At 40.5% G+C, this 16,506-nt stretch overlaps 1 protein-coding gene across 1 annotated transcript in view; it reads left to right on the top strand.

Annotated features, from left to right (window-relative positions):
* The window catches only part of LOC103175369 (ASXL transcriptional regulator 3), a 90,840-nt gene that overhangs the window by 45,661 nt on the left and 28,673 nt on the right, over positions 1 to 16,506 (top strand). Inside the window, exon 7 of the mRNA XM_042331665.1 lies at positions 15,436 to 15,553. Within this exon, the coding sequence (XP_042187599.1) occupies positions 15,436 to 15,553 (118 nt within the window). The remainder of the gene's footprint in view (positions 1 to 15,435; positions 15,554 to 16,506) is intronic.

The raw sequence follows: 16,506 nt of genomic DNA, 5'->3' as shown, positions 1-16,506 counted from the left end.
ACTAACTTTAATCCCTTGCAGGAGATAGCTAACCTCTGATAAAATTTACATGAAAATAAGCTTCTAAGTCAAATTTCTCCCTGACGCCCAAAGGTAGTATAATACAATCGAAGATATTGATCCAACATTACAGTTTATATTATTTCAACCCTGACCAGTTACGTTCACAGCTAATATGTCTATGTTCCTAGGAGGGCAGAACTGTCACAGTTGCATACATTGATCAACAATCTGTATTCCCATCACTATAACAACAGCAACTTACATTTATATAGCGCACTTCATTCAGGATAGGTCCCAGAGTACTGCACTGTGGCTGGGATGGTTGCCGGGTAAGGGAGAAGGGGGAGGAGGTGGCCATTGGAGTAATTCAAGAAGTAGGTCTTAAGGGTTGATTTAAAGATAGATAACAAGAGGCTGAGGCAGAGGGTTTGTGACAGGGAGTTCCAGAGATTAGAGGCAGAGTCACTGAAGGTACATCTGTTTCTTCTCCAGATATTTAGCATTTGCATAACAGAAGCTGAATAACGAACATAATATTAACCAGTTTTGTTTTTATTTTCACTCAACCATTGAACCATCGCAGGTGGCGTAATCCTTTGGAAAAGGGACCTAGAGAAGTCCTTGCAAGTTAAACGGATTCTGGGTTATTAGGGGATGAGGCAGATGTGGTTAAGGGATCTATTGTGGTCTATGGTGTTGGGCGGGCAGCTTAAATAGAGCAATGGTCGACTCCTGCCCGAAACTATTACTGTGGGATGAAAAGTTTGGCATTTGTTGTATTAATTACTGAAAATTGGGGCCCACACCAGTCGCTAGTTATCAGCTGGTTTGTGGAGTGGCCGGTGTCCCCGAAGTAGCCACATTCCACAATAGCAGAGGTCAGAAGCTTCAGGCCAAACCATATTGCCGAAGTCAGGGGATGTTCAAACGAGTTTCTGTAGTGTTATGCCACAGAAATGGGGCATTTGGCCCAATATATCTATTGTAGTGTTTATACACCACATAGATCTGGACCCCTCCTGTTCCCTTCATTTATAGCCCTCCATTTCACCAACAAAACATACAGTCAATTCACTTTACAGTATATTCTGTGAAGCGCTTTGAGATGTCTAGAAGACGTGATAAATGCAAGGGTCATTATTATTTCCCTTTCCCTCATGAATGCATCATATTTTTCCTTAAATTTATTGGTGATCACAATTTTTGCTGACTTAATAGTACTAATAATAATCTTTACATTTGGTATGGCACCTTTCACGTCAGAGGTACATCTCAAAGCACTTCACAGGCTTTAATGTAAAATGTAGTGTTTGTGTATTTTGTAGGCAAACACTTCAGCCAATTTTGCACGCAGCAATGTTCCACAAACAGCCTTGAAGTAAATGCCTTTTTTTTAATCTGGGGATTGTTGGCCAGGACACAGGGAGAAACTCCTTTCCCTTTTTGGATGGTGCCATGGGATCTTTAACATTCACTTGAACAGGTAGGACCATAGAAAAATCATGGGTCTTTCACACAAAGCTAAATATAGGTGCCTGAGCAATAGTCCTTAGAGCACCATCAGCTAAGTGATTCGTGTTGTTCATTTCAGTTTTAGAAATTGAGGGGGGGTTTAGCTCCATATTTTGTTCAGATTAAGTGATAGGTTGCAAAACTGCAGTCTCAAAAGATAAAATACTCATCACTGAAAGCCAATCTATTGTCATCTGTATTGAGCACAAATACACAGATTGTATAAATATTTGAACAAATATTTGAATGATTTGACATAAATATGAATTGAGTTTTTTTTCTCATCGTTTTCATTATTGGAAGCCAATACAAGAATTACACAAAAATCTTTTCACCTTCAAAGATTATGGCAGGACTCTTAGGGAGCTCAGAATCCTATAAGTGTCAATACGCTCTTGAAAAGTCTTCACTGAGTTTCCACTGGCTATTAAAGATTTCTTTAATCAATTTCTAGACAACTGAACATACCAAACAAAAGCACCCCTAAGGCTATTGAGATCTGAAAAATCTCACTGTCTAAGCCTTAAGACTATTGAGGTAAAATTTAAATTCAGACAAAAAAAAATATTTTTTGCATTAATTTGTCACTTGGAAGCCAGTTTTCTACAGAGGTTTGCATGGTCTTAAAACATAAAAGCAACAATGTTGGGCAGCTGGTTTGTTCTGCACATGATCCACACTAATACAGTTGGAATGTAAAGCTATCAAACAGTTGTCTCACACTCAGGCCTGCACATCACCACTCCTTGGAGTTTGGCTCAAAGAATCTTAAAAAATGGTGATTAGTTTCTGTGTGTATCAGATCCTTGACTGACCAAAACAGACCCTTACTCCTTGTTGAATTGAATTGCTTGAATTGTTGACCACATTGAAAATGAGAAAATGAGAAAATTCTATAAAATTCTTGTGTTGCTGTTGTGTTTATAAAAACACTGCTTAGATATCATCACATGACCAGGCTGAAATAAATATCTCAAAACAGTATCTCGTTGAATTTCATCTCTCCCAATGGCTTAGTAGCTAGATTTACTGCCTCCTACACCACAAAGCCAGACAGGCCAGAGGCTCATCGGTTTTAAAGTGAGCAAGCTGATCTTTCCCTTGACAGCAGTCAGAATGCTACCATTTGGCTTGTTGCTTCTGGAGCGATGGAAGCAAAAATCAGCCAGTGATCCCGCTTTGGATCACAATCCATTGATCCCTGCTGGAAAGTGCATGGGTTTGGATGTCAAGTGAGGTCAAAATTGCTTTTCATTGATATCTCTCACTGTGAAATTGTTTGTCATTGTTATCCAGCACTTTGGGACATCCTCCCAACGTGAAAGGCGCTACACAAATGTAATTTGTTGTTGGTGTAAAATAACCAGTCGACGATCACAGTCAAGACTCAAATATGAAGGAACAGCAGTTGGGCAAGGTAGTATTGGGTGCCTGTAGATATGTAAATATGCAAAGAATTGGTCGTTTCTGGAAATAGGGGAATTGGCAAAAACTAATAGAGAAAATAAACCTCTTTGAACTGACAATTTTTGACAGATTCACAGATCAAACTCTGCCAGTAAAGAACGCTGTTTGAACCGAATATGAATTATTTTAATATTCATTTCTATTGGGTTTGCTCTTAAACTCCGTGAAATTCACAAGGAACTCTACTGCAAAAGAATATTGTGGCTGATTTATGAACTACAGAAGCATTCCTGAAGGAAATTGAAAAATATGACATTTGTAAATGCAATTTAATTTACTCAGCAGCAGCATATTACTGGTAGACATATATTGATGTTTATCAGTAAAGATAGATGTTAAAAAAACTGCATTTGAAGCAAACACAGTTGCTGAAGGAGTTTGGAGCCAATGATTGCCTGGCTGTCTGACTGATCTGTTTCTTGCACTGCAACAACAGTCATGGCTAAAGGAAAGGCACTCGCTACTGATCTGTGTCCACAGGCCGAATGCGAGCAGCAGAAAATACAATACAAATTTACATTTATATAGTGCCTTTCATGTCACAAGGATGTCCCAAAGTGCTTAACAATTCTGGTTTTGCAACCAAGCTGGGGGTAGGAGCCAAGGAGATGGGGAGGGGAAAGATGACCAAAAACGAGGTCTTGAGACAGACCTTGAAACGAGGGGAGGAAAAAATTGGAAAGCCTTGTCCAAACATATACATATCTCGCCCAGCACTTTACTTCCCAGTAAACCTGCAATTGCCTCTATGCAGATGGCAGCAGGCGCTGATGAAATTTGAAAAATGCTCATCGAGAAACCGACAGCATAAGTGGCTTCTCATGCCAGAAAGAAAAAGTGCGATCAGGTCTCCATGATCAAATAACCCACCGAATGTTCCCATTCAAACAAACAAATGAAGAACCTGAACAAAATGCTGCACCATGTGCATGAATTCAATTTTGTGCCATTAGACAAAAACCCTGCCGGGAATTTTCATTGATTTCTACTCTTTTACAAGTTTTGGTCTAAAAATTAACCTTTAGAAAAGCTTTCAGACCTTTACCGACAGTTTCGTGAATGGAGCAATTTAAGTTGGGAGATTCTACACATCTACTTTTCTTCATTTGTTCTCCACTGTGCTTGTATTTGAACTTAAACAACTGGCATTTCTGTGTTTATTTTTAGTTTGTGCAACACCCAGAAGTTATAGGACCCAACTGTGCAGCGCCTTGGGACGTCCTCCTGACGTGAAAGGCGCTTTATAAATGGAATCTTGTTGTTGTTGTTGTTGTAGTTCCTCAGCCACTGTAAAGTGTAAAGGGATTTAATGAATCTAATTTGAAAGGTACTCTTGTTTATAAGAAATATAGATAAATTAACTTGTAAGGTGGGAAAATTGATATGCTATTACAGCACATTTCAGGATTCCCAATGATTATCCCTGAAGGCTTTTATTTATTTTACTATTTTATTGTTGGTTTAGAATTGTGTGTCAGCCTAGCTCAGTTGGTAGCACTCTTGCCTCTGCATCAGATGGTTGTGGGTTCCAAGCCTATGCTTAGTCTTAACTGAAGTGTAGACACTCCAATGCCATGCAAGGGGATGTGCTGCATCGCTGGAGGTGCCGTCCTTCAGGTGAGACTTTAAACCGAGATCCTGTCTGTCTATTCAGATGGATGTTAAAGATCCCATGGGACTATTCGAAAGAGGTAGTTTCACCCCGGTGTCCTGACCAACAAATCCCCCAAATGAAATTGGTCATTCACTTCATGGCTGCTTATGGATCATTGCTGTACACAAATTGCCTGCTGCATTTGTCTACAAGGTACACAGACATTACACTTTATAGTATCGGTGCGCAATTGGCTCCTGCGTTTCACCCACAAAATACACTGTCAATTCATTTTACAGTATATTCTGTGAAGCGCTTCGAGACATCTCAAAGATGTGATAAGGTGCTATATCAAATGCGAAGATTATTATTATTATTATTATATCCTATAAATGCTTTGAAATGTGCTCTCGACGTGAAAGTCTGTATACCAAATGTAAGGATTATTATCAATAAATCGGAGCTGGAAGCTTTCAGTAGCTGTAAACTAAATAAGAGCCAGAAAAGTGGAGAAACATAGGTGTTTAATTGCTGCAATACAGTCAAAAGAAAGCCTAAATTTAGAAGGCAGGATTTCTCTTTAAAAGACCCAGTACAGGAACGATGGGCCAAATTTATGTGCTGTAAATGTCTATGCTTTCTATGGTTGTAAGTGAAGGGAAATGTTGAAGAAGAGTGAGAAGCTTGGGGCAGTAGAGAAGGATCAGAATTACAAATGGTTCCTTGTGGTGAAAGAACAAATGCTGGGTAAAGGACAGGTCAACATCAGCTTTGAAATAGTCGAGGCAAGAATGAAGAGGCTCAAGATTAGATCCTTGTTGAGAACAGATTGTTCCAAACAATCTTTGTACTATAATAAACATTATTTGTAACACAAAGCAAACACTTTCAGTAAACCTACAAGCAATTAAGATGATGACTGACAAACAAACAGTTTGCTGGAGTTTTTAATGAAAAAGCAAATGTACCATAGAGAACCCATTGCCACATTTCTGGTTCATTTTGCATTTTGCATTTTGGCAAATTTCAGTCTTTACCATTAATCTACAAATACATTTACAACATCGCACTTGCTTCCTATATGCAAGAAGTTCATCAAATGCTTATTTTTAAGAAATTTAAACTGTATTCTTTCATGAACAATTAAGCTGATTTTCTTACAAGAGTTGAAAGCATTAATTTCTTCCGAAACTGGTAGCATAGCAACCTTTTCTCTCCATATATTTCAAATGGAATTAAATCTAAAATTTACTGCCTTTAGGGTGCAGTCGTCAGTCATGGTCATGCAATAAGTGCAAATTATATACGGCGGCTTGGATTACCATGTTAATTAAGCGATGAAGTCTGTTATAGTGCAATGTGTTAGCAAGCAACATGGACTGTGCTGGGGCAGTTTAATAGCACTATCAGCACAAATTGGAAAAGCCAGACAGTCGATTGTGTTTGTTTTCTAGATTCCCTTGTCACTTAATTTCTCCTGTCCCTATTTAGGGCGTTTGGACAGTTCTCACCCTGACCTCCGGATGGAGAGTCCTGTGACACTGGAATGCTCCATAACAGGAGGTGGAAAAAATAATATCTCGGGATACAGTATATAGTTTGGGACACAACTGGTCAAGCGACTGCCAGGATGATGGAAGGTGAACTAGATGGACCTTGATCTTCTTTCGTCTAGCAAATTCAGATGTTCTTATGTTCTAAGGCAACAGGATAAAAAAAAACTGCTGCTTTATATTCAGAACAAGTAGTGGAAATGTCTACTATGTAACTTGGATAAACCATATGTACACACATGTGTACTATAACAACAAGAAAATTAAATTTGTAAAGCGCCTTTCACGTCAGGTGGATGTCCCAAGGTGCTGAAAAGTCAGGGATCAGGACTCGAGTGTGGGGGGTTGGGATGAGGAAGGGAAGAGGGGGTAGGAGGCTGGCTGAAGCAAGATCAAAAAGGAGGGTCTTGAGTCGTGCTTTAAAGGAGGCAAGAGAGGAAGCAAGGCGATGAGATTGTGGGATGGAATTCCAGAGAGTGGGGGCAGGGAGGCTGAAAGCCAGGTCACCGATGGTAGGACGGGTCAGGCGGGAGACCTGGAGCAGGCCGGAGCCTGATGAGTGGAGGGAGCAGACAGGTTGATAGGGGGTCAGCAGGCCAGAGAGGTAGGAGGGAGCAAGGCCGTGGAGGGCCTTGAAAGTGAGGACGATTACGTGTGTACAGAGGGAATTATAGGAGCTCTTAACAACAAATGGAAAGGGTTATAGAACTATGTACAATATCTGAATTAAATAGTCTAAATGCATTTAAGACAAAGCAAGATATGACATGAGGGAGGGAGAATGGGAAGGTATTGGAGGGAGTAAGGAGCAGGTGGAGACTCGTGTGAAGTATAAATGCTGGCACTAGTTGGGCTGCATGGCCTGTTTCCTTGTGAGTAAATCTGTAACCCACTGAGGGTGTCGCTGTAATAGACATGTTTGGGACCACTTTCCTTCACCGGGTGGAGTGTGGGAGCATTGCCTTTGTGTGAATGGCAGGTGCATATTATATCCCATTCCTATGGTTACAGTAATGCCATTTAGGAGTTGGAACTAATAATAAACTGTGCGGCTCTAAAATTCTATCCACATTATCCACCGGCATAAAGGAGAATGACTAAAGCACCCGAAGAGTCTCCTGCAAAGGAAACACTTTCATAGAAAAATGAAGATTTGTTCTTCATATTCAATATTGTACATGACTTTCACCACTAGTGCAGGGAGTTTACCATAGACCTGTCATCAAATGTAGCACCCTGAGCCTGGGAAAAGGTAATGCTAAGCAGATCTATGTCATGTTGACTGCTCACTGTGGTGCTTGTCCCCCACCTTCTCCATCACTCACTAAAAGCCTAGTCTCACACCCTCTCCATGATTTAAGTGCTTTGAGAGGCAACTGTGCATGGAGGGTGCTATATAAGTACAGGTTATTGTTGTATAATTCACTATAGACCTAGTCTCACAAGCCCTCTATCACGCACTTTTGACCTCATCCCCCATCCACTCCATCACTCACTATAGACTTTGTCCCCCATCTTCTGCATGACACACTGTACATCTCAACCAACACTGTCTCCACTCATTGCTGTCACCCTCTTCCCATTTCAATGGTACCTTCTCCCCCATGCTCCAGCACTGTGTACCGTATTAAGTCTCTTTGTTTCTCATTATACTTCTCCCAATGTCCATTACTGGGCCATCTCCAGCAATCAATACAGATGAAAGAAAGTTACCTTCACACAAATGCAATACTGTTTATTTTCTTCTCTTATAACAGATTCCAGGGAGTGAATCAAGTGTATAATCCAATCTTGGGGCTCAGATGGCTATAAACTGCTGAGGCATCTCGCCTGTGGGTTTAATTTCAGATGATTAGATTTAAAGCTTATAACTCACTCTCAGGTATCTATTTCTGACTTAAAATAAAATGTTGCATCCATTCTGAGGTCTTTGTTTAAGATTGTTTTGTGTTAAAATCTAAGCTCGCAAGGAATTCTAGAAAATTCTTACATTTCATCTTCATTTGGAAGATATTATTCTATAGTTCATAACAGTAGAATCTGTTTCCAAATTAAGACTGAGTTTAAGAATTTACCACAATTAATAATAATCTTTACATTTGGCATAGTGCTTTTTACGTCAGGAAGATGTCCCAAAGTGCTTCACAGGGCATACTGTAAAGGGCAGTGACTCTTTTGTGGGGGAATGAGTCAGACGATTTGCACACAGCAATGTCCCTCAAACAGCCATGGAGTGAATGACCAATTTTATTTGGGGGATTATTGTCCAGGACGCCGGGAGTGACTCATGGTCATGGGATATTTAACGTCCATCTGAAGAGGCAGACATCCGAAGCACCTCCAACAATGCAGCACTCCCCCGTCACACACTGCACTGAAGTGCCAGTTTAGACTACGTGAGTTCCAACGTGGGACTTGAAACAGAGGGGTGTGGAGTAAGGAAACTTGCCAAAGACTTAATACGGTAGGGATGTTGTGCCTCAGGCGAATTCGCAGGATGCTAACTAGTTGTTGCCATAGCAATAGGACATTTTCAAACAGATTCACCCATGCTCTCTGTATGAAGCTCTGCTCAGCACCTTGGAAGTTGCAGTGTCTCTTGGGCCTTGGGTCTCTGGTCACTCTGAATACCAGTGTGCAGTGTGTGTCTAACTAAAGAGGTAACACAAAAATAAATTGTTGATAGAAATTGCAACTTCCAGATAGGCTTGACTTGCGTTATGGACAGCGTTATGCACAGCATCCGTTACAAAATGGACAGCTGATCATAGATATGGACAGGAACTCTTATCCACTGTATTCATTATATCAGTCATCATGTGGAGTCCTGTAGCTCAGTGGTTAGAGCACTCACTTTGCAAGTGAGAGACCTGAGTTCAATTCCCGGCAGAGGGCGAAACCTTGGGCAAGTTTCCTTACTCCACACAGAGCCTAATAATAATCCCTCCAAAACCAAAAACAATAATAAATTGGTCATTTTCAATCCACGACTGTTTGTGGGACATTGCTGTGCGCAATTGGCTACCGCGTTCGCCCACAAATATGCAGTCAATTCACTTTACAGTATATTCTGTGAAGCGCTTTGGGACGTCTAGAAGACGTGAAAAGCGCGATATCAATTGCAAGGATTATTATTATAAACCTCTGAGGGGAACCAAATAACAAAGGCTGAAAAAAACAGCCTATTGTATCATTATCTTCATACAGAGGATGTTAGAAGCTAGACCTCCCTGCCACAAGCTGTTGGTGAAGCAGAATCCATACATTATTCTGAAAGAGAATTACTGTAAGGTAGATGAAATAATGAAAAATTTGGATAGCGATCAGCAGAGTGTGATGAGATTAAGTGGCTCATGGAGGAAAAGTATGATCGCAGACTCAACGGTCAAATGGGCTATTTCTGTGCTGTAACCATCCGTTATTCTATGATTTTAGAGGAGGCTAAAAACTGGAAAGCATTGTCCAGCTTACATTTGCAGTCATAACATGCAAAATGTACTTCCGCCTTATGATTTTAACTATGCAGCTTAACGGTACAAGCTAAGTCCAACGGTACCTTACCTAAGAGACATCTTCACTTCTGTGCCAGAGAGTCTGGTCAACTATTGTCTACGCCTTCTATTATTGCAGACCTGTCTGCCTTTGCCAGACATGTCTCCTCAGAGCTAATTCAACCCTGAGGAGACCTCACTTAATGAGTCAAACACATAAATTTGCTTTACAGAAAGAAAAAAGGTTAACAGGTTAGATCTAAGTATTAAGCACTTTGCCTTTCACTGAATTTTCCACTTTGAAATACATAGTCAAGAAATACAGTATATTAATTTCTAGTGCATTTGACATTTCCAAAATGATTTGTTGAGGGAATCCATTGATTATTACAAAGGTGAATATGAGCTCACTTGCAGTTTCTTTGCTGGTCAGTCACAAGGGCATCTTCAGCCCTGCATTACAATCCTTGTTCAAGAGAACTGCAGTGCTTGTCAGACAGAGCTTGAGGGAGACAATGGGAGTGTTCTGAGATTAGAGGAAAGCTTGTAGAGGCTAGAGTATGTGAGGAAAGCCAATTCTGTATTGGAACTTAATAATAATAATCCTCGCATTTGATATAGCGCCTTGTCACGTATTGAGACTTCTCAAAGCGCTTCACAGGATATACTGTAAATTGTGGGTGAAATGCAGCAGCCAATTGCGCACAGCACTGTCCCACAGTCATGGATTGAGTGACCAATTTATTTATTTAGTTAGTTATTTTGGAGGGATTATTACCCCGGAGATCGATCCGCCAATCAACTGAAAACCAGGTTCCTACACTTACTATTAGGTAAATAGAAGGATGTGAAGTAAGGAAATTTGGCAAAGGTTTTACCCTGCCCAGGAATCAAACCCAGGTCCTCTCACTTGCAAGGTGAATATTTTAACCACTAATCTACGGCAGTCCACATTGTGCTGATCTCAATGTTTTTGCTTGATATTTACATACATATTTGATGGTGAATCGGTTAACAACTTCAACCGGCTTTTCAACAGCTTTTAACAGCTTTTTCGTCCACAAAATATACAGTCAATCAATCCACTTTATAGTATATTCTTTAAAGTGCTTTGAGATGTCTCCAAGACGTGATGAGGCGCTATAGCAAATGCCAGTATTATTATATACATATTAAAATAAGAACATTGAATTTAAAGCTAAGACAGTAGTGGGATGCTGGGCTCAAATGGTTATATGCTTATTATTTAAAACTTATTTATTGTTTGTCAACTGCTTTAATGTGAAAGTTGCCATGTAACTGTAAGTTGTTGTTTTGAAGAGATGGAAGATTGAAAACAAATGGTATCAGGAATATAAACTGACTAAACCTCAAAAAAATGACAGAATCTTGGCCTACAAGACCTTCCTGAATTTCAAATTCAAGGTTGTGCAGAATTGTGGAAAATTCTTAAATCCAGATTTAATTCACAAACCAGTTCATTTTTAAGAATTACTGAAAAACAACTTCAAAATTAAGACCAAATTTAATGATTTTCCACAATTTGGTCTTTCTTAAATTTTCAGGCAAAACAGACTAAACCTAAGTTGGGAGGTGGGGGGGTGGGAGGTGGAGTGTTGAATCTCTGTTGGTTCAGAGTATTTGGCTCACCTGATTTTGCAAAACATTTTTTTTGAAAACTGAGACATCCTATGTCCTCGCATAAGTTAAGAGGAAAACTTGCTGAGTAGAAACCAGAGAAGCTGTCTACAAACAGACATCTGTGTGGGTGATGCCTCTGGGAATCTATTCATTTACCTGTTCGATTGTTTGCACAATCTGTGCACTGAAAGATTTGCAGGAAGACATATTGGTGAGGAGAAAATAGCAAGTCACGGAGGGGGACGTTTAATAGAATTTGAGACTCCTGACAGGGAACTACAGCCAAACCAAACAAAAATGGTCAAAGTAGAAAGATATCAAGGCTTAATAAACAACTGAAACAGAAACAAAGCACAACCTAGCAAGGCAACAAGGAAGAAGAAGCAAAAGAAGAAATTGGGACTTTTACTATCATCACTAATAGAGGCAGATTTCCATATTCCTCTCATCTACTCAGCTTGTCACCATTGGCATCAATAATCCTACTTATAAGATTTAATTATGAATTTACCCCCAAATACTATATTTAATATTAATCCTTGCATTTGATACACTGCCTTATGTCATTGAGCCATCTCAAAGTGATTCACAGGATATGCTGCAAAGTGGTTTGACTGTGTATTTTGTGGGTGAAAAGCAGCAGCAAATTTGCACACAGTAATGTCCTACAGCCATGCCATGGAGTGAATAACCAATTTTATTTGAGGGGTTGTTGGCCTTCTCCCTTCTCTTTTCAAATACTGTCATGAAATCTTTAACGTCCACCTGGACAGACAGTTGGGACCTAATCTGAAGTACGGCATCTCCAATGCCAATGCACATCACCAGCACTGCAAGATAATGTCAGCCTAGAGTATGGGTTCCAAGTTGCACTGTAACACACCCAGAAACACGTAACCAAGCCAAACAATGAAATGCTGCCAACTAAAAATATTATTGGATAGCTATCATCTTCATTTTTTGGGTCTCGGAGGGAATTACATTTTTCAGTCAGTAAATATGAATGTTTGAGAAATATTGCAAGGCATCACAAGCTCAAGAGTTGACCTAGTCTCAGCCTATGAGACCATTTTGTTTTCACATTTAAAACTGTCAAGAATTGTGAAAAATTCTTAAATTTGTCGTTAATTTTGAAGCATTTTAAGCACTTCGGCTTCCAAATCAAGATTGAATTTGCACGCTTTGCACGTATCCTCCCAATCTTAAATTGTAAGGCACAATTGTCTTCCACTCATTCTGGGTGCAATTTCTGGCCTTAGGAGCTCATAAAAAGATGCAAGAATAACATTTATTGTTTCATGCCTGAATCTGAATTGTCTTTTTAACTACATCCTGGTAGATTCAGGCTCATAAGAACACGCCGGAGGAAAATGTAGGTGTCCGTCGGGGTCTTCAGGAAAAGGTGGTCATTTTGCATAAAGAGGAGCACATTTTGTGTTATGATTGACAAAGCTTAATAATTGAACACGTGAAATTATATTGAAATATGGGTGTACCAGAGGCAGGAGGAGGAGGAGGACATGAATATGTTGAAGAGCTGCTGAGGGAAGCTTGGCAAGATGTCCCTTTGCAATTCAGTGAATACTTCACACTCGGAATAAATTGGCCTACTGATCCTGAACGCCCACAGACTTTTATTTTGGCTCAGATTCACGGAGAAAGAGAAATATTTTACACTGTTGTCCAGACAACAGGCAGAAAGAACTCTTATACAGTATGTAGATAATAGGGAGCCAAACTCTGTTCTGAAGTTTTCAGACCATTGTCTAAAACGCACAATTTTCTTTTGGAAAATGGTCTTAAATTTCAAAAGTAGGAATTGGATTTTTACAGCACCTGTGATGTCTGCAAGTCTCAAAGTGTTTTATTGCAAATTTTGGGGACAGTGTTCCAAAGCAGATAATCAGTTTCCTAATTGAAACTGAATTCAGGACAGTCTTAAATTTTACAACATTGTGGATTCCATTTGCTAATTCAAACATTCGTTGTGAAACTTTGCTAGTTTGTGCCCTTTTATTAATGTATCATCCTGCCGACTAACCCACCTAGGTTCGGCCTTTTCGTGACTGTCATCTCAACCTTCAAGGTTCTGTCCTTGACTGGTTCAGATCCTACCTCTCACACCGTCTTCACGTCGTCTCCACAAACGGTTTCTCCTCTAGCTCCCGCGCCATCTTATGCGGCGATCCACAGGGCTCTGTCCTTAGTTCCCTGCTTTTCAATATCTATAGTCTCCCTCTTGGTGACATCATCCGCAGACGAGGGGTCAACTTCCACATGTCACCCAACTCTATCTCTCTGCCTCCACCCTTGACTCCAGGACCACTGCTGTCCTGACAGAATGTCTGTCAGACATCAAGTCCTGGATGAGAGCTAACTTTCTACAGTTGAACATCTACAAGACAGAGGCTCTCCTGATTGGCTCCCGTCAGCGCCTCCACACTTCAGGCATTGACAGTATCGCCATCCAAGGATGCACACTCCACCTTACTAAGCCCGTCCGGAACCTTGGCATCTTGTTTGACCCTCAACTATCCTTTCTGTCCCACATCTGTGCTGCCCGGCTCTGACACTGTCTCACACCGCAGGCCACTGAAACCCTCGTACACGCATTCATAACATCCAGCTCGACTATGCAAACTCCTTGCTTGTCGCTCTCCCCATCTCCTCCCTCCATAGGCTGCAGATCATCCAGAACTCTGTAGCCTGCATCCTCTCCCGCACCAGGCTATGCAACCCTATCACCCCCATCCTCGCTCGACTCCACTGGCTTCCCATCACACGGAGGATACAGTTCAAGATCCTGGTCCTCATCTTCAAAGCCCTCCATGGCCTTGCTCCCCCCTACTTCTGCGATCTTCTAACCCCCTATCAACCTGCCTGCTCCCTCCGTTCAGCAGACTCCAGCCTGCCTCACATCCCCCACCTTGCCTGCCCCACCATTGGCAGTTGGGCCTTCTGCCACTCTACTCCTCTGTCCCCACACTTTGGACATCCCTTCGCCTAGCCCCCTCCCTTGTCTCCTTCAAGACCAGTCTCAAGATCCTCCTCTTTGATCGTGCCTTCGATCACCCTCCTTTCCCCCCCTGCCCTCCACTCTCCCTGATCCCGACCCCCAGCTCGGGACCGAAACACTGATTGTCCAGCACTTTAGGACTCCCTCCCTATGTGAAAGACGCAATACAAATGTAACTTTGTTGTTGTTTTTACAAAAATTGTGACGCCATCATTGAATTTTCTAACAAACAGAAGTTTAATCTGGCATTTTGTAGGCAAGCATTGAAGGCTGCTTTATATGGAATAATTCAGTCAGTGCCCTGTTCTGAATGCACTAAATTGTTGGTCTCCACCATTGGTGAAACCTTCAGTCCGGAGATTTTCTTGGGTGCAATCACTGTGCCAATCTCAGGGTATAACTTAAATACTCTGAAATCTTATTCTACGTAGAAATACTAGTTGTTAGACAACAGTCCATTCGAAGTTCCACGGTAGACCCTGAGAGTTTTGAATGGAGCACAGGAGATTTAGTTTGCTATGTGTTGAGATGTGGGAGACACTTGTGTTTTGCCGGAATGTATTGTCCGTGCCTTGTGGATTGTAGATGTGGGTGTGGTGGGCTTCTCTTTAAATTACTGCAGGTGTTGGGGGAATAGTGCTCCTGTTATGTTGTTCATTAGGGAGTTTCGCCCACAAAATATATACCATAAATTCACTTTGCAGTCTATTCTGTGAAGCGCTTTGAGACGTCGAGAAGATGTGAAAAGCGCTATATCTAATGCAAGGATTATTATTATTATTCCTGGATTTTGATCACTTCAGATGACAAGATGATTGAGCATTGCTAAGGAACACTGATCACAGAGTGCATAACATACCACTATTCTGAATAATGTTCTGAAAATACATCCATTGGATATGTTTCATAACTTAAAGCATATAACAGCTGAGTTGTATTAATTTGACCTTTTGGCAAAACTAATGAAAAGGTTGTGTAATCTGGTGCAGAACCACACCCCAGCTCTTGTCAAATCATTGTGGTCATGTTCATTGTATTAAGAAAGTTATGACAAATGAAGCTTTTGATATTTTAGTTTAATAGATTATTTTTGTGCTATAAAGTAGCAAAAGAGTTTGTTGCTTAGTCACTTATTTTGTATCGTGATGTAATTGATAGGCATTGAAGCAGCAACAGAAACGGAGGATTGGTGTTTCCATGATGATGAACAAGGCTATTCCCTGCGTAGTACTGACCCCACTAAAGGTAGCAGATGAGCACCCAGAATCACCGACAGGTAAGTCATTGTTTTGAGCTGATTCGGATGGTTTCACTGACTTTCTTGGGCAGACCTATTGCCAAATATAGTATTTACTTTTAAACTTCAGGCCATTTGGCATAAAGATAGTGATTTTTCAAAGTAAAGAGCCAGTATAACACATTGGGTTTATATCTCCTCTAAATTCCCCACTCAGCAAGTTCTCAATCTTAGCAGAGGGAAATCCAAGTAGAGTGATTGGATTCTTCCATTACACTTGAAGCTTTTTTTAAAAAAAAGATGAATGTTTATGGAACTCATACTAAATCAATTAAATGACCTTGAAGTGTTCTGTGGAGAACAAGTGGACCTAAATAATGATCCTTGCATTTGATATCCAGTAGTGCCTTATGTTGTCGAAACATCTGAACATGTTTCATGGGATTTTCTGGGAAATGTAGTGACTGTTATCTGTAGGCAATTTACACACAGCAATGCCCTGCAAACAGTTGTACGTTATGAGTAGACACTCGTATATGGAACTGAACTTGTTTTCAGTGGAAATCAGCAGGCTGAGAAGATGGCATGATTCAGGTCTTTAAAATGCTGAGAAACATAGGAAGTGATTTAATTAGATTATGAGAGTAGAACTGCAGTGTAAACAAACAAATGAATAAGCCCCAAACAAGACCATAGATCAGGAGATTTTAATTTTACAGGTATTTAATGCAGAGGTTAGTGTGACAGAGCATTCATTGCCGGTACAAGTTCAGGCAGAATATTATTTAGATTTATGAAGTTTAGACTTAAGAGGTTGTAACCCCTTCTCACTCCAGGAAAATGTCTATTCAAAGAACCATTATGGTTTTAGGAAATAATTAAGGTTGCACAAGAGAAATAGTTTCTTCACAAATCCAAAGCCGACTGAGGATGTTATAGCATTTGATGAAGGTTACGCCCGCCAATCTGCAAAGCCCTTTCTGAGAATGTTT

Source organism: Callorhinchus milii, unplaced genomic scaffold, assembly GCF_018977255.1.
Source record: "Callorhinchus milii isolate IMCB2004 unplaced genomic scaffold, IMCB_Cmil_1.0 Scaffold2, whole genome shotgun sequence".
NCBI classification, from domain to species: Eukaryota; Metazoa; Chordata; class Chondrichthyes; order Chimaeriformes; family Callorhinchidae; genus Callorhinchus; species Callorhinchus milii.
The sequence above is the reverse complement of the archived record's forward strand: the minus strand, read 5'-3'. Positions and strand labels throughout refer to the sequence as shown.